This window comes from Ruditapes philippinarum, unplaced genomic scaffold, assembly GCF_026571515.1.
Source record: "Ruditapes philippinarum isolate M1 unplaced genomic scaffold, ASM2657151v2 ctg795_1_1_1_1, whole genome shotgun sequence".
NCBI lineage: Eukaryota > Metazoa > Mollusca > Bivalvia > Venerida > Veneridae > Ruditapes > Ruditapes philippinarum.
The window spans coordinates 936,867-964,864 of record NW_026857770.1 but is presented as its reverse complement, the minus strand read 5'-3'; the positions used below and the strand labels follow the sequence as shown (position 1 = coordinate 964,864).

Below are 27,998 nucleotides of genomic sequence, written 5' to 3'. Positions count from 1 at the left end.
CTATAATATGGTAATTGTTCGATTAATTTAGTTTTTGTTTTTAAAATGTAAAAATCAAGTAGTCTGAATCCGGAAATAGGAGGATGGAAAAAAAATCAACAAATGAAATTTGATAACTCCGACTGGTAGTTATAAAAGGTCGCATATTATAACATTAACTCAATTGTGATATATTTTAGTACAAATTCTACGATTTTATATAATGTACTTATTAACGTGGTTGGCATAGTGTATTCTTTACAGCTTTATATTCACAGTATTCGGACACTGAATATTTTGGTCAAAGTTAAAGATATATTGTAGGATGTCCTTTTACAGTTGCTGCCCAGTTTCAGTAACATTTAAAACGTGCGCCATTAAAAAAACCCAATGTTTTAAAGTTTATATAAACATAATATCTGATTTTGGGTAAGCCTGACTATGTAACGCGTAATGAAAATGGTCAGAAAATATCTCTCTTTTAAGCATTTTACTTATTATTTTTTATACTAGCAGAATATTTGTAGGTGGTGCGATAGCTCTGTTGCAATTTGCACATTTTTTTAGCAGATCAGGCATTTTAATGAATAATGAAGTCAATGTTTGTTTGTTTTCACTCGCGGTAATGACTAACATACATACTAAATCATGTGTAGCAGCCCACCGGGTCATCTAGCGTGTGTATTGATGGTTTGATCTGCACACTCTACTAGTATTCCTCAATATTTTTTCTATTTCCGTTGCCGATAGCTGTCAAAAAAATGCCTAAACGTAAAATAAATGAATTCTTTTTGGTATTCACGAATTCGAAAACCTAGCTAAACGCCGTTTTCCGGTACCTTCTGTACATAGCTCTGGGGAATTCACCAAAAGGAGTGTTATAGTGAACTCAATGTTTTCGGCCTTTTTTTAAATTAAACTGAAATAAAACACTTATTTCTTTATAAAAAAATAATTAAATATAATTGTATGAATAATTCCATACAAAAAATAAAGTAAATACACAAGTTTACGCAGAAAATAACCTTATTTATTATGGAACATTCCACTACGTCTGTTTGATTTTTATTGATTTTCATTATAAACAATTTATTTTTTTGAATAATTTGCAATAGATATTAAACGAATATTGATAATTTTCAAAAAACATCAATTTTTTCACCTTAAACGGTTAAATAATGATAGAAAAATAGACATATCTCGTAACTGTGTTATGTACTTCATTTGGTGTAATTCCCCAGAGCTAAAATGGTATCGTACCGGAAAATGGTGTTTAGCTAGGTTTTCGAAAAGGTCAATACATGTCATATTGTTAGGTATATGCATCTCCAAATCCCCCACATTATTAGTTAAGTGGGGGACAATCACCCATAATTTTTAAATTCTAGATGCAACACTGCAGTTGGTTACACCACTGACTCTCACTGCTGAGGTCCCGGTTTCTATCCTGGGCAAAAACCCTTGGGATTTTTCAGAGACACTTTCAGTGTTTCCCATCTACCTAGAGGTGTAGTAGTGTACTGGTAAAAATTCAAGGTAATCCTCGCATGTATCAGTGCCATACACTGGGCATGTATAAGACCTAAGGGGTTACCGTCTATTCAATAAGAGCTAGGGACTGGTTTCTGGATTCCCTTCTATCTAATACATTGTGTAGCTATCTCAGGAGGAGTTTGACATTAATGGAAATGGATGGATGGATGGATGGATGGATGGATGATGGATGGATGGATGGATGATCTAGTTTTCTGAACAAAAGTTAAATTTGAAATAATTTTTAAGCGTACATCATTAAAAATGCCATAATTTCATGCCTACTTAAGTCTTTCAGAGACACTTCTTATTGGGGGGGGGGTCATTCATAGATAGAGCTGTAATGGTTTACCAGTACTGTACACTGATATATTGCAATATAGAAAAATAAATATTGCACAGCTATTCACATTTAGTTTTACTGTTTTTAGCTCGACTATTCAAAGAATATGAGAGCTATTGTAGTCGCCCCGGCGTCGGCGTCCGCGTCGGTGTCTGCGTTGGTTAAAGTTTTTTGTAAATTCAAATATCTCAATTATTACTCGAGATATTCAATTGAAACTTACAATACTTATTTATAGTAACAAGGTACATCAGATTGACAAGTTGGATAACTCTGCCTACAATATTGACAGAATTATGCCCCTTTTTAACTTAGAAATTTTGGTTAAAGTTTTTTGTAAAGTCAAATATCTCAATTATTGCTTGAGATATTCAATTGAAACTTACAATACTTATTTATAGTAACAAGGTACATCAGATTGACAAGTTGGATAACTCTGCCTACAATATTGACAGAATAATGTCCCTTTTTAACTTAGAAATTTTGGTTAAAGTTTTTTGTAAAGTCAAATATCTCAATTATTGCTTGAGATAATCAATTGAAATTTAAAATACTTATTATAGTAACAATGTACATCAGTTTGCAAAATTGCACAACTCTGTCTGCAATATTTGCAGAATTATTTGCCCTTTTGAAACTTAGAAATTTTGGTTAAAGGTTAACGGTCTTCAAAGATATTTACTTGAAACTTTACACATGCACTTAGGGTCATAATTGGAGGGTCATAATTGTATGTCACTGACCAAGTTCCATAACTCTATCTTGCATTAAGGCTGATTCATATCCCCTTTTCTACTTAGTTTCTTGGTTAATGTTTACATGCAAGTTTTACATATCTCAATAACTATTAAAGATATTTATTTAAAACTTCACATATGCATTTAGGGTCATAATTGTAGGTCACTGACAAAGATCCATAATTCTATCTTGCATTTAGGCTGATTTTTCTCCCCTTTTTCAACTTAGAAATTGATGGTAAAGTTTTGCTTGTAAGCTGTTATCTCAATAACTACTGAAGGGTTTGTGCCTTTTTTGGGACAGTTTTATGCAGTCAGGGCCAAAAAACCCTTCTTTATAGAGGCCGAATATAGGCTACTTCCCCAACCAAACTAGCCTCTTTTTTTCCCCAGTTTGGTCCTCAAAATTCCCCAGTCTTTTGAAATTTCCCATAGAATTTAGAATAAAGTTAAATGATGGTGTTGAATTTAGGTCTTTTACTGCCTTATTTGTATTTCCCAGTGCTTTTTGCTTTTCTATTTTGAAGACCTTGTTAAAAATTTGTGTTAAATTTGAGACCCCTTTTCCCAAAGTATGCCAAAATCACGAATATTTTCCCCAAGAAAAAGGCTGCGGCTCCTTCCCCAAAAATGGTGTTTTGGCCCTGGCAGTCATAATAATAAAGTAGTGATTTACTTGATAAAATATCTTAATAACAAGCCTTTGTACCTTTCCTGTCAAATTTATGTATTCATAGGTAATTAGTATTATTATACTCAATAAAAAACCCTTGTGACATTACCTTCCGAATAGTCAAGCCAATTCTGTATAATTTGACTCTCTCTAAGGCCTATAACATGAATTTATAAAAAAGAATAGGCTCTTTTACTATCAAGCACTTAGAATAGTCGAGCATGCTGTCCTACAGACAGCTCTTGTTATTTAAAAAGTCTAACTTCTTGATAAATTAGTGCTGAGAAAAATTTGATTGTACATGTGTACAAAAATAACAATTGGAATGTCAAAAAGCTTGTTATAAAACAGTGTTTGACATTTTGAATTGATGTGGTGATGTGGTAGTACAAACTTTAAAGATAAACATCAATGCACTTGGATTGACTTCACTTTTATAGGTCCTATAAAGAATAGTCTTGTTAAGACTTCGCTGTGTGATATTTTTATTTCATGGCAATAGTAAGTAATAGCTTTGCCCAACTTAAAAACTATTAAAAGCCCATATAAATAAGTCTTATATTTTGGACTACATTGTATGCTGACAAAAAAAAACCCAAAAGTATCAGTGCCAAAAAAAGTGAAAACCTCAGACTCTAAAAATGAAATGAATAACTGCCTTCCAGTAGAAATGTTAAGGTTTTGTCATTTGCTAAATGTATATCAAATGCACTCTTAAGCTTTTGTTTACGCATGTAAATTATTATGCCTTTATTTCAATAATATTTAAATGCATTAATTTATTGTTGCATTTTAATTTAATTTTATTGAAATCAATGAATCATATTTAAAGCTGAAGAGTGCATAATTTGACATACATCTGCTGATTTACATATACAAGTAGTAAATTTTCAAGTGTCAACATCTATATTTCGGATTTCCACTAAAAGAGAGGGTGTATGGGGGTCAGAAGTTGGGTGGGGACCAAATATTGAGTGATGCAGTTTTAGACTGGGAGGCAAGTGTTCAGGAGGCAAATGTCTTGGATTCCACACACACATCATGTGAGGAAGTTATATTGTATCTTGGCTAGCATAAATTGTAACTTTGATGATCCAGCTGTCACAGCTCATGTCCAAATTGATGTATTATTATCTGACAACACATACACACACACACAGGTCCGGTAGTGCAAAAAGCAACTTAAAAAGTGAAAATACTTCAGGCTGCAGTGATCGCTTTTGGTATTTAGTTCAGTGTATTATGTTTGTCCGGATTTGTCCTGTCTATATATAGTTCATTCTTTAAAACATAACAAAATAATTTGGTACAAATGTTCACCATGATAGGGTGGTGGGTCACACACAAAACCCAGGTATGCCACCCAAAGGTCAAGGTCACATTTAGGGGTCAAGAAAATAATTATAAGCAACATTTAATCATCTGACCTTGACAGTCAAGGTCATATCTAAATTATTCAACATGAACTTTTGCTTTATCCACAAATGAATCAAATCCTTACAAAAATAAATAAACTTAACCAAAATTTAATAATTTTAACATGTCATTTTGCCTGGGCCTCTTTGGTCCTATACCAGAAATGTGGAAAGTACTAATATGAACTTAATAGTGTCATCCAATAAAGAGAAAATATATGTATATCAGTTTTCATCATTTGATACAAGATGCAAGTAATGTTTATTTGATTTTGGCACAAATGTAAATATTAAAGAAAAACTAGCTACACACAATGTCACATTGACATTGTACATCAAATAACAAACTGAATATTAACATTAAACAGAAGGCAGCTGTTTCAGAGAGTTGTCAGATGACTGAATAAAATTATACTGGTAGATTATGCAGCTTTATAAACTAATACATGTTATTAAAATATACATTATCAGGAGATGTACATGTAAAGCATTGCAGTCTTTTTTGTAAAAGCAGCATGCCTCCAGATCAGCCAAAATATTTCAAGAAAATCAACATTGGGCCATCCTTAAAAAAATGTTTGTTTGCAGTAACCCGACCCAGAATTTTCAAGGTGGGTAGGTAGGTCGATTTTTTTTTTTTTTTTATTGAACTGTACTCCCAAATAAACATGGAATTCAAAATGCTGGACAATATATGCTTTGATAATCTGGTAACAATTAATAAATTGATAACTGAATTCTAATTTAATAAGGCCTACATTTTATTTCTTCTATTAACCTTTAAAAGAACGAAAACAAAGCACAAGGCATAATTTTCTGATTCAAAAAATTTTTTTTTTTATCCAGACCATGAAAAAAAATTTTGAGTAGGGGCAAATTTTGTGAGTCGGTCGCGTTACTGCAAACAAACATTTTTTTAAGGATGGCCTTGTGAAAAATGTAGTAAGATTTTAAGAAATGTAAAAATACTCACAATCTAAGAAATAATTCACATGTTATATGCAGTGAATGAATTTTCATTATTTATAACCCAATTTCTACTGCAGTAACAGCTACTTTTTACAATAATTACATGTACATACATTGAAATGGTATGTATGGTAAAATATAGATTAAAGGTTCCATGTCTTGGTGTAATACTATCATTCAAGTATTTAAATTTTCAGCAGTTTCTGTTTCTTAATCTTCAAGTGCCTGACAAATTTATTATGGCCTGATATACATGCAGCATAGATCTACTTAATTAAGAAACATTTCTAATAAAGAAAATATTTGTGACTTTATATTTCATGCTTGGTGCTGAAAGTTTCAAAGTGAAAATTGTCATGTCTCATACACACACGGCGAATGATTTACATCATAGATGAGTTATAGTACGTTCAATATTTATTATTACAGAAACAATCTAGAAGAGTATAGTATACAATTAAGATGTATAAGTACTTGAAATGGTCACATTATCTACTTGAAATGAGTCATATATGTGTTTATTAGACACGTAATCAGATTCTATATCAGAAGTTGTTTATTTTGTATTGAAGTACATTTTTTTTGTAAATCAAGGATATAATAGTTTCCTTTGATTAACATAACTTTGAGTAAGTGATTTTTTTCTTGTCTATTTTATCATGATCTTTGACACAATTTGTTACTTACGAACAATCTTCTGTTTCATATTTAAAGCTGCACGCCTCCAGATGAGCAAAAATATTTCAATAAAATCAAACCTTAGAAAAATTTATTAAGTTTTCAGGAAAAGTATAAAGATTCAAAATTCTCGTAATAGTTTACCTGTTATGTGCCATTAATGACCTATTTTTCAGCATTTATTATTTTATAACTTTATTTTTACTGCGTTACTAACGCAGTAAGGGCCGTTTTTGTATAATCTGACATTTTTGGTAACTTACATGGGTTGTAAGCGCCATTGATAATGTGTAAATTGCATTCTTTTGGTAACTTTACAAAATGATATTTTTAAGACATTTTCAAATTTTCATGAAAATAAGAATGAATTTAATTAAAAATATGTATTTTGAAAACTGACTGGTGATTTAGGTTTGGTTGACTTAAAAATGGAAAAAAAAAGTTGGGCTGACCCACTTACACTCAGCATTTTAGCATTTGTGTAAAACTTTATGAATTTTTTTATATGTTATTTCATATCTTTAAGTTAATTAATCCCTGACTGCACATATATAATTATAGGTTACTATCCTAAAGCTTGTGTGGGAATTTGCTGAATTATTCCTCTTTGTTTGTAAAGAAAAATTTAGAGAACTAAAGAGAAATTTGCCAAATTATTCCTCTTTGTTCATTAAGATTTTGCATGGCTTTCACATAAACCAAGTAAAGTTTTTAATTACAACTTCACTTATGTTTTTTGGGATCATAATTGTAGGTCAGTTTCCAAGACACATAACTTTGGCATAGAATTTTGCAGTTTTTCCTTCTTCTTGAATATACAAAACATCTGCATGGGTCTTTCAACTGCTGAGAATAGTCATGTTTATTAAGTTTATCAAATGTGGTAAAACTTAGAGCTTACATGACAACTGTTTCCTGTAACAGTTTTGCTACAATACATTTTATTTGATCATAATTTGATAATGTTCTATTTCTGTTTCTTTCCAGGATGTTTTCCAGCATGTTAGATATAAAAACTTGATGAAGGACTAATCTATGGTCATTTTTGATCAACAGGAAGTGGTTGCGGAATAGAAAAAAAACTGTGCGTGATATTGAATTAAACAATAGATAGAATCATGGTGAAATATTTAGTTAAGTGAGTCAGTCTAAAACAAAAATGGAGAAAAATATTGAGAATAAGTCAAGTGGGAATAAAGATAACCATGGAGACGGATTAAATGGTCTTAAATCAACATGGAAACAGTTTGATAATGCTGGTTCCAGCACTCTAGTGCAGTTATGTGGTTCATTAGCCGGAAGCCAGTATGACATTGTTACTAAGGAGATTGTTGCTCTGCTGGGTCCAGTTTTTGCCTGTGGGGAATCCGAGCTGGTTCTCGGAAGATTGCAGGAAATTGAGAGCTTGTTAGCAGGGAACCAAGAAACAGTAGAGACGAAAAAGTCAGGAGATGATTATTCTGAGAACCGAAGGGTAATTATTTATATATTATTACATTACTGTGCTGCTTTTATGACTCCTTAAAAATTGTATAGCACAGCCATGCATATATTTTGAAGTATTGTCATTAGTGAGACGCCCTAAATGTTAGCCTAACCTTATAGGCATGTCTATGAAACAGTGGTTTATTTTTCACAATAAACAGTTCTATTGGATATGTGATTGATAGAATATTATGTTTGTGTAGCTTTGTTACTAAATTTATTGAACTTGAATAAGATGCTATTAGTATTATGCTCAGGGCAGCTCACATAATAAAATTTTAAACTAAAATTAATAGAATACATGTATATTAAATAAATTCAGTAAACCTTCAGTCAATTAATATCCTCTTTTTAAATGAATTGATTAATAAATTCATTTAATATTCTTGACTCTTGTGATGAATTTAGTAAGTAACATGGTAATTTGAAGTTGTTCAATGTACATAATCAGATTCTTTAGTTCTGTTCCTTAACTTTCAATCTGTTAATTTTAAGTTTTAAATAATTAACCAGTTGCAGAAGATTCTGGCTGGCCTTCAATCTGTCTAAAGTTCAGACCTTCTTATGTTTACATGTAGTGTTACATGTAACTTTGTAGTGACAGTGTGATTTTATATTTTAGCAGATTTTAATCAGATTAGGCTGGCCTTGATCTTTCTAGTTTTCCGTAGTTGAAAATATCATAGTTGAAATTAAAGTAAATAAAACTGTTAACATTAGGTCTTGATACTTTGGTATTTACAAGTTAAAGTTAATGATTTAATGCACTGTGACTTAGTCACTTACTGTTTAATATGAGTTTTATTTAAAAAAAAAAAAAAGATACCAAAGTATCATGTGACATTTACAAGTTTTCAAATTCTTGTTATCAATAGATGCTTTTCACATATATAGCAGTTATTACCTCCCATGGCAACCATTTTAGGGGATTGTTCCTGGAATAGACTTGTAATTATCATATAACGTAACGGTATAATACGTAAGATAAGATAAAAATCTATTATAATTCATGAAAACTGACAAAGAACCTTTTTACATATATTGTTGCTAAATTGTATAATAATATTTTGCTGCATATGTATGAAATAATTTTAGAATTCAGGTACATGTATATCAGCTGTCTATATTGATTTTTTTCCATATTTTGTCAATTACATTTAATTGAATATTGACCCCCCCCCCCACCCCCACCAATGTAAAAATTGTGAACTATCTATAAGTCCTCATTCAGTCATTGGTAAGATAGTGGAAATATTTTACAGTAAAGTCAAGGTCTTGCATAATGTTTAACTTGATATTTATATTTTCTTTTATTTTCTAGAATACGTTGCGATGTTTGCTTTTGTTCATAAAGCTTCAAGCAGAATATCATCAGCTGTGCTCAAATCTGGTGTCGTCTGCTATTGATCACCTGACAATCACTTGTGAAGATCAAGAAAACACTGAACTTCTGCAGCAAATCCAGTCTTTAAAACTGAAAAACCTCTCCACCCCCATACCATCCCCAGTCCGACATGCAGCTCTTAGCAGAAAGCCGTCTGGGTCAGCCAGTGGCTCCCCAAAACCTCATAAACATGGATTAAAAGCCTCCCTCTTTTCATTATTTGAAAGAAAAAATTCACCAGAAGAAGGAAAAAGTTCTTTTTATGTTGACATTAACCAAAAAAAAGGTGAAGAGGATATTGTAGGTTCATCAGAAAATATCCAAGATGGTCATGTGATGCAAAATAACCAATCAGAGACTGTGTCAGAGAGTATTGCAAAACAAAATAGCCAATCAGAAGTTCTGGTAGACATTGGGCTGGACCCAAGTCCTTCAGGCAAAATTTTGAAAGATACTGCATCAGCAATGGGAAAATCAGGTTTGTAGAGAAATAATGTTCTTACAATTATATTTGTAAACACTAATAGTAAAAATTAAGTTTGCAGTTCCACATAAACCAATATGAAAGTGAAGTGCTATTCTTTATGTATTATTCGCTATGTCCATGTAAACAGTTCCATTTGAAAAGTAATCTTCATCGTTCATTGGTCCTCATTAAACATGGAAATATTCCTTTTATAGCTCTGGCTCTTCATTGCAATGAAATTTTTAAAGGAACTCCACTGATGTCCAATGGACTAAAATTTTGAATTTCTTACACAGATCAGCTGGAGCACTTTAAACAGAAAGATATGCAAGTGGTATTTAAGAAAGTAATCAGAAATAAATTGAAAATCCTATTTTTGGGCTGTCTTAGTCTATTTTGGTTACATTTTTCACAACCAGAATAGAAATTCTGAAAAAAAAATGGAATAAGCGAACATTCTGAAATTTGAACACAAGTTATTGGTCTAGGCCTTTATCAAATGGAACATTGATCTTGGAATATTATTTCCAGTCCCGTAATCTCAAAAGAAAAAACGTCAGTTTAGTCCCTTTAAGTATATGAAGAGTCATTGTGTCAGTTACCGTAACTTAAAGTTTTGAGTGTGTTTCATTATGCAAATAATGAAATATGATGTGTTTTACCTCACTGTTTTAGTTCTGACTGCTAATGGACATGTTGCGACTCAAGAAGAACTTGACAGTGTTATAAACCTCCTGTCAGGTGTCGGACTGGGACGAGGAACTATGCAGACCATCCCAGAAACCCGTAATCACGTCAACCTCCAAGTGCCTCCAGGGCAGTCTGGTGCTGCTCTCAGTCCCTCAACATCAGACTCGATGGACGAGAAAGCTGTCCAAGTTCGTAACAAGTCTCAAAGAAGATCTGAGGGATCTATTGATTTTTCAGGGTTTATAAATACTGGACATAATACATGGCCACATCAGCACCGGGCAAGTCTACCTGGTAAGATTACATGTATTTCTGTAAAATAAAAACATATAAAGTCTGTAAAAAAGTAATCTACTAAGAGTTTGAAATTTTTAGTTAAAACAATGCACATTGAATTTGATCTGGTAAACAGTGATTATTTCATCAAAACTAGTAGAATAACAATTTGATAAAATTTAACCAGGTAACCAGGTAATGTTTCTTTATTATTGTTTAGCAATCGTCTGCAGGAGGGTGGTCTACCTGAACATTGTCTGTTATTGCATATATTATTTACAGTACCTAATCTTATAAACAACAATTTTAAAACATGTAGTATGATATTTTATTATATACTTTTTTGATGAAAACAGATGAAACACAAGTATCTGGATCTGTTTTTTTTTAACACTGTATTGCTTAAATTTCTAAGCCATGATGTCATTTATATGCATGTGACGTCATCATAACCTGGTGGATGGAATAATAATTCTTTAATTTCACATAATCAAGTTAAGAATACAACTTATCAGAATAGGGCTGTACTGTATTCTATTTCTTTTCTTATAATTTTATTTTATTTCGTCCTAGGTGGACAGCTGGGTGCACCACCTCAGATAACATATGATTTTGCAAGTACCCCAATAGCACAGCAGCAGCAACAACAACAGAATTATTGTCCTGGATATCGTCCAACCACACTGCCACCTGGAGGTGCGGGTCACTTTCAGACAGCATATGGTATGGGATTTCCAGATCCTAAGCTAAACAGAACATGGCCAGTGAATAACTTGGCTGGATCAGGGTGAGAATTAGTAAAATTAATAAACTTAAATTGATCTGAAACTTAATAATTATTATATAGTCAACAAAAGTTATTTACTGTTCCTCAGTTGGATTACAAGTATTTTAAACATGTATCTGATAAAAATATTTTCAGCATGTACACCATTTGTCCAAAGAAGATACAAGGTAAGGTTAAACACCTGTAGGCCGTCATAGCCGGGTGGTTAAAGTAAGAGCTGTCTTGGGTTCAAATACTAAAAGCCACCTTGAGAAAGTTATCCAACTTCCTTATTGATGGTTTGTATTTTTGCTTAGATGACAGCTTATATCTAAATAGTGTTCAAAGGTCTTTCCTCAAATAAGAATGCTTGAAAATGCAAGTTGACATTGATTGGGAATGTTATGCTTAAATCGTAACCAATTAGGGAATGGCTTTTAAAAGAAAAAGAAGAAAAAAGAAATTCACCTCATTAGTGAAAACCGGAATTTAGGTGTAGTACCAAATACTTTTGCCCAGTCCGATACAAAATTGATATTTACATGTAGGTCAGTGATGGACACAATAAACAGTAGCTGGTCAGGAGGTCAAGATTCGGATGATCTCAGTGATGACTCATCATGTGGAGAACAGTTTCATACAATGTCGAGGTTACAGTACACAGAACCTAGGTAATCAACATTTTATCACCTTTTCTTAATCTTCTTTGAAAAAAACAAATGTACAATACAACCTCTGCAGGGCAAGACTCTTCCAAAGACACCCTTGCAGGGCAACACTCTTTCAAAGACACCCTTGCAAGGCAACACTCCCAAAGACACCCTTGTTAGGCAACACTCCCAAAGACACACTTGCAGGGCAACACTTCCAAAGACACCCTTGCAGGGCAACACTCTTTCAAAGACACCCCTGCAGGGCAACACTTCCAAAGACCACTGCAGAGCAACAGTCTTATGAAGACAACCCTGCAGGGTAAGACTCTGGAAGACACCTCTGCAGAAAAACACTCTTCAAAAGTCACCCCTGCAGGGCAACACTTCCAAAGACAACCCTGCAGGGCAACACTCTTCCAAAGACAACCCTGCAGGAGAACACTCTTTTGAAGACACCTCTGCAGGGCAACACTCTTCCAAAGACACCCCTGAGATGTTGCTCTAGAGATGTTAAATATAAATTTGCATCAATAAGCACTACACTGGGAAGAATGGTTTCTGTTTCAAGAGGTTATAGCTTATTGTTCTATATAGGGCTGCTTTGAAAAGGTTTCACTGAAGTAATGTTCTAGAAGTATTATCAGCCACCTAGTATGTTGGAAGTTGTAAATTCAGCCAGTATATGGCCAGGTAATAACTATAGAAATTTTATAAATGGTTTAGCTAGATCTCTTGCTTATAGATCCATTGCATAGCACATACTCAGGATTATTAAGAGACTTAAAAGTCTTTTGTACATGTAGGTAAAATGTGAAGTAGAACTATATAGGGGGGGGGGGTGGCTACATTCTACACATCTGCTTTTTTACAGCTCAAACTAACAGTGGACTGCTCTTAATTCAAAGCAGGGCAAATCTATTGTAGGTATTTAGAAGGCTTGAAAAATAAAGTACTTTATTACATGCTTTTCGGTGGTTTATAGAAATATATCAGTGATATAAAACTGGTAATTTCACTGTTTGAAACAGTGAAATTACCACTTTGATAATTTCACTGTTTTGAATTTAAGCCCCTTACGTAGATTCAGTGAAATACCAGCGTGCACAGTACTGGGTACCATTTTAATGACGTGACGTCGTAAATGACGTCACGTTGTATTATTATTTGGCGCGCTTTTCATTCAGTACTAGGTTTAATGTCTTTTTAAAACGTTTCTTTGCATATAATAAAAAGAAAATTTGTTTAGTTTAGTGTAAGATCAAAATATATTTCACCTTGTGAACACCAAAAGTTCATATTTCACTCGTGGCTGCGCCACTCGTGAAATATACCTTTTGGTGCTCACTCGGTGAAATATATTCCGATCTTACACTGAACTTAACAAATATCCTCTATGTATTTACTCATCTATAAAGCAGATCATTTATAAGACACAGGGTCCTAAAACCTGTCTTATAATAGGAAAAATAGGGTAACATATATTGTCATCTATTTCAGGAGAGACTTGTTTGAGGATTATATGAGAGATGATAAAACAGGAGAAGTGAAGCATCATAGTCTAGAAGATCTCTTGGTAATAATGTCTTCCTTTATTCCCATCTTTAGGAAAAAAGGCAATAAAGTACAATGTAGGAAAAACAAGACGGAAATTATGATAATTGAGCCGCGTCATGACAAAACCAACAAAATGGGTTTGCGACCAGCATGGATCAAGACAAGCCTGCGCATCCGCGCAGTCTGATCAGGATCCATGCTGTTCGCTTACCAACTCTATAACAAGTGGAGAAACTGACAGCGAACAGCATGGATCTCAGGTCTGGATCATTGCTGGTCGCAAACCCATTATGTTGGTTTTGTCGTGACGCGGCTCATATTTGTTTAAATCTGAGTCTGCTCACGGTAACTGAATCTACTAAGATTAGTCAGCACATCTTTCGAACACGCTTCATATTATTTCCCTATTAATTAAACAAAGAGGTCAGTAAGTGCATTATTATACATGTATAATATATGCACGACTTAAAAAAAATGATTAATTATAGATTAAATTTCCGCAACTGTGATAAATTTATGCTTCAGTTTGAAACAAACTAACTATGTGACAGAAGTTAGATATACAGTAAACTTCGCTTATACGAACACATTGGGACATTCAAAATCTGTTCCTTATATCCGTAGTTCCTTGTAAGCATATAGCGAATTAGTTCCTTGTATCAGGAGTTTTTATAGCGAACAGATTTACATATAACGAACTGTTTGTTTACTAACGTCCGCCATTTTGAAGAGCATTTGATTAAGAAAAATAAGTTGTTTTTTTCTATTTTAGACACAATACCCGAGAGCGTATTTTTTGGAATTTGAAAATCCTTTGCTATTTTATTTTTAATTTTACTCCCTTTCTCAATTTCTCATGAAATATCAAATTTTGTTTCTAAACTCAGTAATTTTTTTGTTTTCTTTCCCTGATTAAGTATAACCATGATTTTCGATTTTTCTTTCCTTTTATATTGAATATCTTCTATTATATTTTAAGGGTGACTTTTATTAGTGAAAGATATAGATTTCTTTTCATTTAAATCAAGCGTACTTTGTAGTTTTTCAATGGATTATGCTATTACGTACTGCTGTACAAATTCATTTTAATAGATGTCTTGAAGTACATACAACAATAAACTGTACATTCGGACGAGTGCCAGTGAAAACGAAAGTTGAAAATGCGGGATCTATTTACGGATAGCCGATATTTTGGAGTTCTTTATAAAAGTGTAATTTTCTGTACATTTAACTAAATTGGGACTAAGAAATGAGTTCCTTATAAGCGAAAATTCCTTATAACCGTGTTTGCTATAACCGTATATTTATACCCCCGCACAACAAAGTTGTAAGGGGGGTATACTGGAATCAGCTTGTCCGTCCGTCCGTCCGGCTGTCCGGCCGTCCGTCGGTTTTTAGCTCGACTATACAAAGTATATGGAGAGCTGTCCTACTCGCCCCGGCGTCGGCGTCCGCGTCCAGATTTTAGATTAAAGTTTTGGTGCAGTAAAATATTTTTCACTATAACTTTGTCATTTCTTAAGGTATCAACTTCAAACTTCAAATATATGTTCCTTATCATCAACCATATCTTATGTGACAAGGTTCATCATTATAATACCAATATTTACAGATTTATCCCCCCTTGAACTTAGAATGTTCCTTAAAATATATTATTTTTTACTGTTACTTCTTTATTTCTTAAGGGATCAACCTCATACTTCAAATATATGTACCTTATCATCATCCCCATCTTATGTGACAAGGTTTATAACTCTAGCACCAATATTTCAGATTTATCTCCCCTTGAACTTAGAATTTTCCTCAAAAAATGCTATTTCTTACTGTTTCTTCTTTATTTCTTAAGGGATCAACCTCATACTTCAAATATATTTACGTTATCATCATCCCCATCTTATGTGACAAGGTTCATAACTCTAGCACCAATATTTTGAGATTTATCTCCCTTTGAACTTAGAATTTTCCATAAAAAATATTATTTTTTACTGTTTCTTATTTATTTCTAAAGGGATCAACTTCATACTTCAAATATATTTACGTTATCATCATCCCCATCTTATGTGACAAGGTTCATAACTCTAGCACCAATATTGCAAGAATTATCTCCCCATAAACTTAGATTTTTTTACTAGAAAAATGTTATTTTTTATTATAACTTTTTTATTTTTAAAGGTATCTACCTCAAACTTCAAATACTTATTCCTTATCATCAATTACATTTTATGTGACAATGTTCATAACTCTTAAAGCAATATTAACAGATTTATCTCTCTTTGAACTTAGGATTTTCTTTAAGAAATATAATAACTTCTTTACTTTTAAGGTATCTACTTCAAACTTCAAATATATATTTCTTATCATTACACAAATGTTGTGTGAAAAGGTCTCTAGCATGACTATTTCTAGAATTATTCCCCTTGATCTTGAAATTTATGTTAACAAATGTTATTTTTTTACTATAACTTAATACATAATTATACATAATTGATTTTCCTTTCATAATTTTGTCCTCCTTACTGCGTCAAGTATTTTATTAGTCGAGCTTCGCTGTCTCCTGTGACAGCTCTTGTTTCTTGTCCGCCCAATAACTTAAGATTCCTTTGACCCATAGTCTTCATATTTGGCATGGAGGTTAGTCATGATTAGTAGATGACCCCTATTGATTTTGAGGTCACTAGGTCAAAGGTCAAGGTCACAGGGGCCTTGACTTCAAAAAGCTTGTCCGCCCAATAACTTAAGATTCCTTTGACCTACAGTCGTCATATTTGGCATGGAGGTTAGTCATGATTAGTAGATGACCCCTATTGATTTTGAGGTCACCAGGTCAAAGGTCAAGGTCACAGGGGCCTTGACTTCAAAAAGCTTGTCCGCCCAATAACTTAAGATTCCTTTGACCCACAGTCTTCATATTTGGAATGGAGGTTAGTCATGATTAGTAGATGACCCCTTTTGATTTTGAGGTCACCAGGTCAAAGGTCAAGGTCACAGGGGCCTTGACTTCAAAAAGCTTGTCCGCCCAATAACTTAAGATTCCTTTGACCCATAGTCTTCATATTTGGCATTGAGGTTAGTCATGATTAGAAGATGACCCCTATTGACTTTGAGGTCACCAGGTCAAAGGTCAAGGTCACAGGGGCCTTGACTTCAAAAAAGCTTGTCCGACCAATAACTTAAGATTCCTTTGACCCACAGTCTTCATATTTGGCATGGAAGCTAGTCATGATAAGTAGATGACCCCTATTGACTTTGAGGTCACCAGGTCAAAGGTCAAGGTCACATGGGCCTTGACTTCAAAAAGCTTGTCCGCCCAATAACTTAAGATTCCTTTGACCCACAGTCTTCATATTTGGCATGGAGCTTAGTCATGATTAGTAGATGACCCCTTTTGACTTTGAGGTCACCAGGTCAGAGGTCAAGGTCACAGGGGCCTTGACTTCAAAAAGCTTGTCCACCCTATAACTTAAGATTCCTTTGACCCACAGTCTTCATATTTGGCATGGAGGTTAGACATGATTAGTAGATGACCCCTATTGATTTTGAGGTCACCAGGTCAAAGGTCAAGGTCACAGGGGCCTTGACTTCAAAAAGCTTGTCCGCCCAATAACTTAAGATTCCTATGACCCACAGTCTTCATCTTTGGAATGGAGGTTAGTCATGATTAGAAGATGACCCCTTTTGATTTTGAGGTCACTGGATCAAAGGTCAAGGTCATAGGGACTTTGACTTCAAAAAGTTTGTCCACCCATTAACTTAAGATTCCTTTAACCCACAGTCTTCATATTTGGCATGGATGTTGATCATGACTATAAGGTGACCCCTATTGATTTGGAGGTCACTGGGTCAAAGGTCAAGGTCACAGGGACCTTGACAAAAAAAGCTTTTCTTCTCAATTGCTAAAGAATGTCCTGTCCGCAATGTATTGATTTTGACATTTTCACATTTGAAGCATGTAGAATACATAACTTAGCAATGCACTGGCTTAGTAACCTCAGATTTGGCAGGGAGGTTGTCCTTGAGCTCTAAATGGCCACTGTTGATTCTGACAAAGTGGTATGCGGGGGTATTCACGCCATCATAGTGGCAGTTCTAGTTAAAATTGGAATTGTTTTTTTTTGTAACAATTATAGAAAGTTATGTTTTCATTGTTGGTTTTTCTTTTGCAACAATTTAATAAAAAATGATAATTTTGTAAAACATGTGTCTCTGATTATTAACTTTGGGTATTCAAAACAAATGACCTTACAGGAAATTTTTCCGGCTTACCAAATATTTCTATAAAATCATGAATATTTCCTTATCAAATGAACAATATTTATTATTGGAATTGTTTTTTGTAACAATTATAGAAAGTTATGTTTATTTGTTGCATGGCCATGCATACATTTTGATAAGTTGCATTTGCGTTATACAAACATAGCGTTAAGGCGCTCTAAATGTTAGCGTGAAAATGCTTCTTTTTCACTTCAAACAGTCTTTATTTTTGGTATGTAATAAATAGAATATTTAATTTGTGCAAGTTCATTTCTGAATTTATTGGACTTGTTGAAAAAATAATATAATGCTCGCTAGAGGCTCACATAATATACTTTTATTTAACTCCTTAAATAAATTCATTATTAACCTCATACTCATTTAATATCCTGAATCACAAGAAAGAAGTAGTTTTTCACCCTTATTATACCCCCGCACAACAAAGTTGTAAGGGGGGTATACTGGAATCAGCTTGTCCGGCTGTCCGTCGGTTTTTTCTTGTCCGCCCAATAACTTAAGATTCCTTTGACCCTTAGTCTTCATATTTGGCATGGAGGTTAGTCATGATTAGTAGATGACCCCTATTGATTTTGAGGTCACTAGGTCAAAGGTCAAGGTCACAGGGGCCTTGACTTCAAAAAGCTTGTCCGCCCAATAACTTAAGATTCCTTTGACCTACAGTCGTCATATTTGGCATGGAGGTTAGTCATGATTAGTAGATGACCCCTATTGATTTTGAGGTCACCAGGTCAAAGGTCAAGGTCACAGGGGCCTTGACTTCAAAAAGCTTGTCCGCCCAATAACTTAAGATTCCTTTGATCTACAGTCGTCATATTTGGCATGGAGGTTAGTCATGATTAGTAGATGACCCCTATTGATTTTGAGGTCACCAGGTCAAAGGTCAAGGTCACAGGGGCCTTGACTTCAAAAAGCTTGTCCGCCCAATAACTTAAGATTCCTTTGACCCACAGTCTTCATATTTGGCATGGAGGCTAGTCATGATAAGTAGATGAACCCTTTTGACTTTGAGGTCACCAGGTCAAAGGTCAAGGTCACAGGGACATCAAAAAGTTTGTCTGCCCAATAACTTTAGATTCCTTTGACCCACAGTCTTCATATTTGGCATAGATGTTGATCATGATTAGTAGATGACCCCTTTTGATTTTGAGGTCGCTGGATCAAAGGTCAAGGCCATAGGGACTTTGACTTCAAAAAGTTTGTACCCCCATTAACTTAAGATTCCTTTGACCCACAGTCTTCATATTTGGCATGGATGTTGATCATGACTATAAGGTGACCCCTATTGATTTTGAGGTCACTGGGTCAAAGGTCAAGGTCGCAGGGACCTTGATAAAAAAAAAAGCTTTTCTTCTCAATTGCTAAAGAATGTCCTGTCCGCAATGTATTGATTTTGACATTTTCACATTTGAAGCATGTAGAATACATAACTTAGCAATGCACTGGCTTAGTAACCTCAGATTTGGCAGGGAGGTTGTCCTTGAGCTCTAAATGGCCACTGTTGATTCTGACAAAGTGGTATGCGGGGGTATTCACGCCATGATAGTGGCAGTTCTAGTTTTATATTAAATAAAGAAGGGCAAAATTCGGGCCAAAATAAATTGTACCTTATAACCGGAAGTTCGCTATAACCGTGTTCGCTATAAGTGAAGTTTACTGTATTCACATATTTGTCAAAAAAATACCTTTAGGTAATTAATTTTGGCCATAGTGGTAACTAATTGTGTGACTTTTAGAATATTTTACTTCAGGAGTGATAACTTTAGCAAGAAAAAGATGTCTGATACATTATAAGAAACTTGTTACAATAGCTTGTACGGTATTGTTGAGATCTTTACTGTTTTACTTGAGAACTGTAAGCTTTCAATCTAACGAAATGATGGACCTGAGGTCTTCCTCCACCAGTAAAGCTCAATGTTGCCATATAACCATTACAGTAACTTACAATTTTGTTCATTTGTTGCAGGATAGTCGATCAAATACCTGGCCTCAACAATTACAGCAGCCTTGGTCACAATCACATTTAGGGGCGGAGCTTATGGGGTCACATGATCAGTCAGCATACCATCGTCCAATCAGCATGCAGATGAGTGATCCATTGTCTAGAAGAAATATTTGGCAAAATACTGGTAAAATAGATAAAATTTCGAACTGATTTTATAATCTTTTGTTTATTTGGATAGGTTACAATCTAATTCCTAACTCACACCACCTTAAAAGTATTTCCAACTTCTTTTAATTTGATATGTACTTCTTTGACATGTATTATGCTTTGAATGGACTGTAAATATTTAACATGTATTTCTTGTTCTGACAATTTCAATGTACATTGTAACATAATGTTGTTGCAATTATTTTTGTAATATTGTAGTTGTATATATTGTAAATTATGTTTTTATTAGAGGCCCACATGGAAGATTGGGAAACCAAATGTGTAGCCTCGATAAATAAAGCCTTTACTTACTTACTTACTTACTTACAATTTATTTTATTTTTTATTGTGACATGTCACGATCCAATTACTGATAGTATTTTGTTAAAACAGAATTTATTTTAGTTTAATTGTGTAGGAAGCTACAAACTTATAGACAAACTTTTGAATCCATTTCTGGAACCAACAAGTACTGCGCAATATGTGAAAAGTTTCTTGCTTAAAGAAACAGTGACTTGCCCCTAACAGGGTTTGAACCAATGCACCTAGCAATCTGAATATTACTGGTCTGATGTGTGAACCACTGAGCCTTGGTTTTTTAAAAAAGACTTCTATTCACTGATTAAAAATATCAAAATACATGTATAAGCTTGAATGCACACTCAAATTTGATCTGTCAAAATTATATTTCAGGTCAAGAGTTTCCATTGCAACCTTCACAGTCACAGAGTTTACATGGAGGGCTGGGACCCATGTGAAATGAAGGGCTGGTTCCCTTTGTAGGGTTAGAGTTCATGTAAGGATTGATGGCTTGGACCACATGTTCCACTCACTTCAACTTTTGTTTAATGAAAAAGACTTTGAAGACCTGTGTAAACACTAAGCAGTTATTAATGAAAAAACTCTGAATTTTTAATATTTATCAAAACACTGTGTGCCTATTATTCAAGCTTACGGGCATTAACAATACAAATTTTCATGAAAAAAACAAAAAAAACTTTGGAGCCTTTGTACATTAATCAACGCAAGTTTGCCAAATTTCATAGTTGAAGTAACCATATTAGATCTAAGTTTAATAGGTAAATATTACTGTAATTTAATTGCAGTGTTTAGGTTTCAGCAAACCAGTACACTTATTTATATCTGACTTCTCCATGATATTTATGAAATAAGAATTTGTTACTGGAAATGAAATTTTAGCTAGTTAGAGAAAAGGAACATAGTAAAATTAAGTAAGATCTTTTTTTTTTGATGACCCGATTGTCAGGATGTCATTCACATTGCAGTGTATTGTTTAGATATTTTATTGTCTTATTTAAGCTATGCACTTTCTGCTTAATTGATATTAGTGATTAAAATGGCAAGAGGGATGTTAATCTGAAGCAGTTTAGGCCCCTTTTATCATGTTTAAAAATGAATAATAGATGAGATAAACTCATGTTTGCATAGTATGTGACCATTAATAGAAGATTTTCAGTATATATCATTACCTTAGTGCAGTAACAGGTTAACTCCTATTATATTTTTATAGGAGTAAATCCCAAGTTCCACTTAAGTTACACTATATGTTTAATGCTCATCACTAGCTTATTTAGTTAGAATTATGCTGTACTGAAACTGGGGTTATTACCAATCTAAAGTCCAGCATACTTAAAGAATTTATTTCACACAAACTCAGTGATTCAGTCTAAGCCAGTTTAAAGACTTTTATAAGTCATAGAAGTGTTCAGGGTAAATTTTGTGTTCTTGCCATTTATTATTTTGAAATCCTTTTTTTTTCACCCAATAAATGGTGCCATTTATTTGTCATAAATTTATTTACACCATCTAATCATACTAACTGACATAATAGGGATAGAAAATATGTATAAAATCTGGGACATAATACTTGTATAAGAGGATGAGTGGCTATGACTTGTTATGCTGCCTTATTTTGTTGTCCAATGCTGCCTTATTTTGTTGTCCAATTGACACTTTAATGGAATAATAAGGGTAATGTTTGAATACTTTATTAATGGTGTCATAATTAAATAATAATTACATTGATAAATTTTCATAATGCTCTTTAGATACAAAAAGATTAAAATCTAACATAAGTTAGGTTATATTTCTCTTATTGATGCTGTTAATTACAGACAATAAAAATACCCTTTCACAATGATGAACCTGACGGCATGTTGGCCTGTGCACTTGAGTGGACAAAAAGCTAACCATTTGCTTATCGTCAGTTGCTTGTCCTTTGATATTATATCCCAGATTAAGCTTATTAAATCTCAAATTTCATAAATTTTATACTCGATTTGTATAAGATAATGAAGTGCAATATTTTCATAGCTTATGTATAATATAATTGTTAATTTGTCATCCTGTATGGTTACGTTGTACTGAAAAATGTTTTACATTAAATTTTGTTCTAAATGTTTGCTTTTAAGTTAAGTTTTCGATATTGTGATAACTTATTAGATGGTTTAAATATTATTTATTTAAGCTTGATTGTGAAACAAGTTCTTGCAACTTATATTGATCACAGGTGCTAGTGGCATTGATTTGACCTAAAATGTGTTTGACCTTGTTATTTATACAATAAAATATCAATATATTAAAAAAAAATTTAAATTTTTTTTTTTTTTTTTTAAATTTTTTTTTTAATATATTGATATTTTATTGTATAAATAACAAGGTCAAACACATTTTAGGTCAAATCAATGCCACTAGCACCTGTGATATTGATCTCTTTCTTCCTTGAACCAATCAGTACTGGTGTCATATAAAAAAAACATGGTCGTGACCCAATTAGGGCTCAAATCCATGATGCCTGGGTTTAGAGGCAGACACTTTAGCCTAGTGGTTAACTACCAAGGGAACCTATGCAAGTCTTAATGGTGTCATGACAATGTTGTGTGACACCAGGACTGATTTGTTCCAGAAAGTAGACTTGAAAAATGGTACAAAAACAAGTTTCTTTACACTTAAGTTTCAATGATATTGAAACTTTACTTTTGGCAGGTTAAGTTCATCATTCTGTGATCAGAACCTCTCACATCAATAACAGGCTTTTCTAATTTCAAAATAAGAACAGTCTTTTTACATTACAAATTTAGCTTGATAAATATAGATCATATAGTACTATAAATGAGAATATTACAGCCCTCAATTTGCTAGGTCTATATTGATCTTTATTTGCTCAGAAGATTTGAATTGGCTAAACATAAAGTGTCTATTTCTATACTATTCTGATTTTCACTTTTTGCTTTATCTTCATAGATTACAATGAGATATTTTAATTTACCAGTGGTATGAATTGTGTTCATGTAATATTTTGTAGCTTTAGTGCATATATTGTGCAATATTGTGTTTAGGTGTACAAATACTGAGTTTATAAATTATTATTTAGTGGTGCTTAATTAGTTAATTAGTTACTTAATTTTTTTAAGCTACTTTGACAGGTGCTTCTTATAAATTATGACCAGACTTTGTTCAATGCTCATTATACCATGCTACAAGTTTTTCATTGTTTCTTTAAAATAAGTTACATTTTGTTCTTATATATTTTGTTGAATTAATTCACTTATATATTGGGTTGAATGAATGATTTTAAATACTGATCGGGGAATTGTTAAGCTACTAAATAGAATTGATTTATACTGAGATGTGAATATTTATTTGTTTTTTTTATAGTGTCGATTCCTCTAAGTTTATGTAGTGTTACTTTATTCAGATATGACATTACAGTTGCAGATTTGTTACCCTTTCATTTTTGTTTTCTTCTCAGAAATAAGTCATTTAGCATGATGGAAATATTTTCATTGTTTAGAAATATTACCTAACTCATAACTTATGTGCTTTATGAGGATTTATCAGTACAGATGTAAATTTAGTTTGGGATGTAAATTTAGTGTTACACTTGTAAACAGATACTAGGATTGTTTGTAATTTACCAAATTTTCTCCTGAAAGAAATCCTTCCATTGATTCCAGTATTAAAATAGTGCAAAGTGATGTTTTGTATCTTTTTTATTTCCAAAACTGAAGTACATTTTATACATGCGATACTATCAGTATATTATACATGTGATAAATCAGAGTAGAATATATGGACATTTATCCCCCCAAGGACATTTGTTCTGCACTCACAGAACAGTGGCGCGGTGGGGGCACCTGTGTCCTATGGACACATTTCTAGTTTAACCCTTAATCTGCTGAATGTAGTAAATGATTCACATTTCTTTGAATTTTGAACATGCAAGTCAATGTTACTGGCCTTTATGGCATAGGGAAAATGTTGTCACCGCAAACGTTTTAAGAAGTGAGCTTTTCTTAAAAGGATGAATTCCGATGTGAAGTTAATTTGCAAAAACATTGATAAGTAATACAATTGATCTGTTGCTTTTTTATAGTGTCGATTCATCATAAGTTTATGTAGTGTTACTTTATTCAGATATGACATTACAGTTGCAGATTTATTACCCTTTCATTTTTGTTTTCTTCTCAGAAATAAGTCATTTAGCATGATGGAAATATTTTCATTGTTTATAGAAATATTTACCTAACTCGTAAACTTATAGGCTTTATGAGGATTTATCAGTACAGATGTAAATTTAGTTTGGGATGTAAATTTAGTGTTACACTTGTAAACAGATACTAGGATTGTTTGTAATTTACCTAATTTTCTCCTGAAAGAAATCCTTCCATTGATTCCAGTATTAAAATAGTGCAAAGTGATATGTTTTGTATCTTTTTATTCTCATAAAGTTATAGTACCGTAATACTGTAGCATCAGTATATATGCAACAAAACTGACTAGAATATATGGAAATTTATCCCCCAAGGACATTTGTTCTGCACTCTAAAAATGCATAATTAGACATTTGTCCCCCCAGTAGAACTGTCTTATTGCATAGGCATTTTCCCCTCACCCCCATCACCCATAGAAACATTATGTATAAACAGAGGAAAACATTCAAAGTAGCAGATTTAACATGTTAGGGAATGTCTAGAATTATATCAAATCAGGTATGTACAGGGATGGTGGAGTTAATGTCCACTTACATTTAAACTTTAGGGGTTGGGGAGTGTAAGGATACCATTTTAGAGGGGTGGATGTCTGTGGACAAGTCATGGGTAACTTGCTTGCTTCTAATCACTTGTTGTTCACCACTGCAGAGTTAGAATCCATTGAATATTTTGTTAAGAAAGCTATTCATTTTAAGCTCAACTTAGCACAGAGATGAGCTTTTGAGATGTTATTGCATCTGTCATATGTTGTTTATTGTTATGCAATTTCTTTTTACAACATCTCTTCCTGCATTTTTGGCCAAACTTCACAGAAATTATCCAAGTTGCACTTTAAAAAGATCTTCTCGGAGACTTCAATTGTTTGTTTGGTTTTACGGTGTACCAACACAGTATGGAGACTACAATGCCACAAGCTAAGATAATTGACATTTAGTATCATCCGGTGGTTCTACTAAAGCTGTATACAATGTACATGTATATATCATGCCCCGTGGGTCAAAATCAAAACTAGCCCTGCACTGGGGTTGGCTTAGTTCATAGTGACAGACTTATATAGGTAAACACATTTAAATCTTCTTGTGTGAAACTACAAGAACTTAGATATTAGGCTTTTAGATCACATAATGGTCTACAGTGGTGTGAATAAATGGCAAATGTACTATGCATTGTAGTTTCTGATAAATACAGAATAGTGCAGGCCAGGTTGTCACTATACTTTTTCTGTCAAACTTCTGAATTCATTGTGAACATATTACATTATTTAAACACCTGCTGACACTTAAATGAATAAAGGATTACATTTCCTTATACTGGTTAGAAGAACTCGGATATACCAAACTTGTACAAAACATCATGGTCCTACCAAGTTTGCAATTGCCAAGTTTCACTGTAACCATGAAGGAGACATTAGGATTATTAAGTTGATTTGAGTACACATGTATTTTCAAGGGCATATTTCAGGAAAACAAAAAATCTGTAAAATTTTAATAATTTTATTTTGGCAAATTCAAAATAAAGTCTATAAAAGGTAGTACAAATGAAGCAGTTTAAATCAGTAAATCAAGATAAATGGTTTCTAAAATATTTGTTTAAAACACAAAAATAAACATTTTAAAGTTAGATAAATGCTTAACAAATGTAAACCGGTAAAAGTTTTATTTTGCTTTAAAGATAAATATTCCCTCTTGGGCAAATGTACAAGTTACGATAGCTTCATAAAATTCAAATGACATTTCAATCATGTGAATTTAAAGTTTCTATACATGTTCTTTTAAAATAAAACATTTATGAGATGTCAAAAAAAATACAATTTTTTTTTGTTCACTTTAACACAGACTACCATTCATTTACAATTATAACAATACTGAAATACAAACAATAATGCATCTTATGTTTTAATATGATATTGAATTAAGCAAGGTGGTAATACTGTATTAGAATTGAATAATATAATTTGATATAAAATACCATCAATACAGACTTAGATATCCTTTAATAATTTGAAATACCAATACCAGATATCTAACTTGTTAAAAAATACCAATAAATACAAAATGTTATCTTTCACTCAAAATGATATGTTGCATTCTGAACTACTAAAAGACATTTTTCTTTTCTTTTTTTTGAAACAGACAAACTTAAATCAGTTTAAAATTGACATTTTTACTTTAATCCAGTACCAATAAAACAATTTTATATCTAAAATTATTTGAAATACAAATTATGTAAAACATTAAATCTTGTTTGATATAAAATACAGTTGATAAACCTCAATGGCTAGAATACAGCAGTGGCATGAATTATGGGGGGACAAATTTTTGTAGTTTATTTCATGTACAATGTCATAACTTCTAAACATTCTGAATTGAAATAAAAACAATATAAAGGCTGATAATAAAATATTGTTTCCTGTCCCAAGACCTACAAAATGTATTTATAAAAATTGTGTTGATGATGAAAATTAAGTTTAATGAAATGTTGTTTTTGAACTCAGTTATGGAAATTGATACTGTTAGATAACAGACAAATTGCTACACATATAACTATGCTTAAAGCTTCCAGAAAAAAACATTTTTTTTAATGTTTTCCTTTACATGTATAAGATAGTGTGGTTTGACCTTTTGGTTTTATAGTCATACCCTTGTTAAAGAACACATCAGTGTTAAAGAAAACATCAGAATAAAGATCCCTCTGTAAATAAAGGCAACACACACTCTGGCAATCCTTCATTGATTAAAAAGAAGAAGGCAACTTACAAATAAAGCCCAGTTGTCTAGGTTTGACAGTTGTTTGAATGACCTTGTTGGTATTTCATTGAAAATAATGATCTATACACAGGAAACATCATTTATGAAATATCAACAAATGGAAAGAAATATTCTTAAATGCAAAACCATTAAAACTAATAAAAAGTCTTATATAAAAATAATATGACACTAAACTTAAATCTTAACAATTACATTGGTAAAAAGTAATTAACTAACCCTTTTCGTGCTGGAACTAAAAATGATAAGCCTTTGCCACCAGTTAGAAGCCAGGTCAACCTGCACAAACTTGCAGTCTGACCAAACTCCTTTCTGTTGTCTGACTAACTTAATTCCGACTGTCAACCAGACATAACCAAATTGACAATGAACAGATGGAATCTGGACATGCCAATTTAGTAAATAAAGCAGGTTAAAGGGCTAATCATGGTACAAATATCTTAAAGTAAGCAATTGATATGGGGCGTTCATATTGACTATAAATTAATACCTCGTCACCAGAAGCACCATATTGTACAAGCATCACTACATTTTGAGGGTTGACTGCAAAACTGCAGTAACTTATATGAAATAAAGAAGGACTTACAACAGTTTTGCGATCAACCTTCGATTTATCATTAAACATAAATAATTAATGATAAGAAGAATATAAATGCAAAAAAATTAACAAGTGATAAATTCATGCAGTTTTACGTTT

The 27,998-nt window shown here is 32.8% G+C and overlaps 1 protein-coding gene across 2 annotated transcripts; it reads left to right on the top strand.

Moving 5' to 3' along the window:
- Position 1: 1 nt before the first annotated feature.
- LOC132750949 (uncharacterized) lies at positions 2-22,490 on the top strand. 2 transcript variants are annotated; one of them, XM_060741044.1, is made up of 9 exons: positions 2-138; positions 7,315-7,801; positions 9,134-9,674; positions 10,338-10,646; positions 11,202-11,415; positions 11,943-12,065; positions 13,545-13,620; positions 19,837-19,999; positions 20,716-22,490. In XM_060741044.1, the coding sequence occupies exons 2-9, from the start codon at positions 7,487-7,489 to the stop codon at positions 20,778-20,780; spliced, it is 1,806 nt and encodes a 601-aa protein (XP_060597027.1). In that variant the 5' UTR covers positions 2-138; positions 7,315-7,486; the 3' UTR covers positions 20,781-22,490. The 2 variants fall into 2 exon arrangements, with proteins under 2 accessions (XP_060597027.1, XP_060597026.1); XM_060741043.1 differs by lacking the exon at positions 2-138 and adding an exon at positions 6,206-6,278.
- Positions 22,491-27,998: the final 5,508 nt, after the last annotated feature.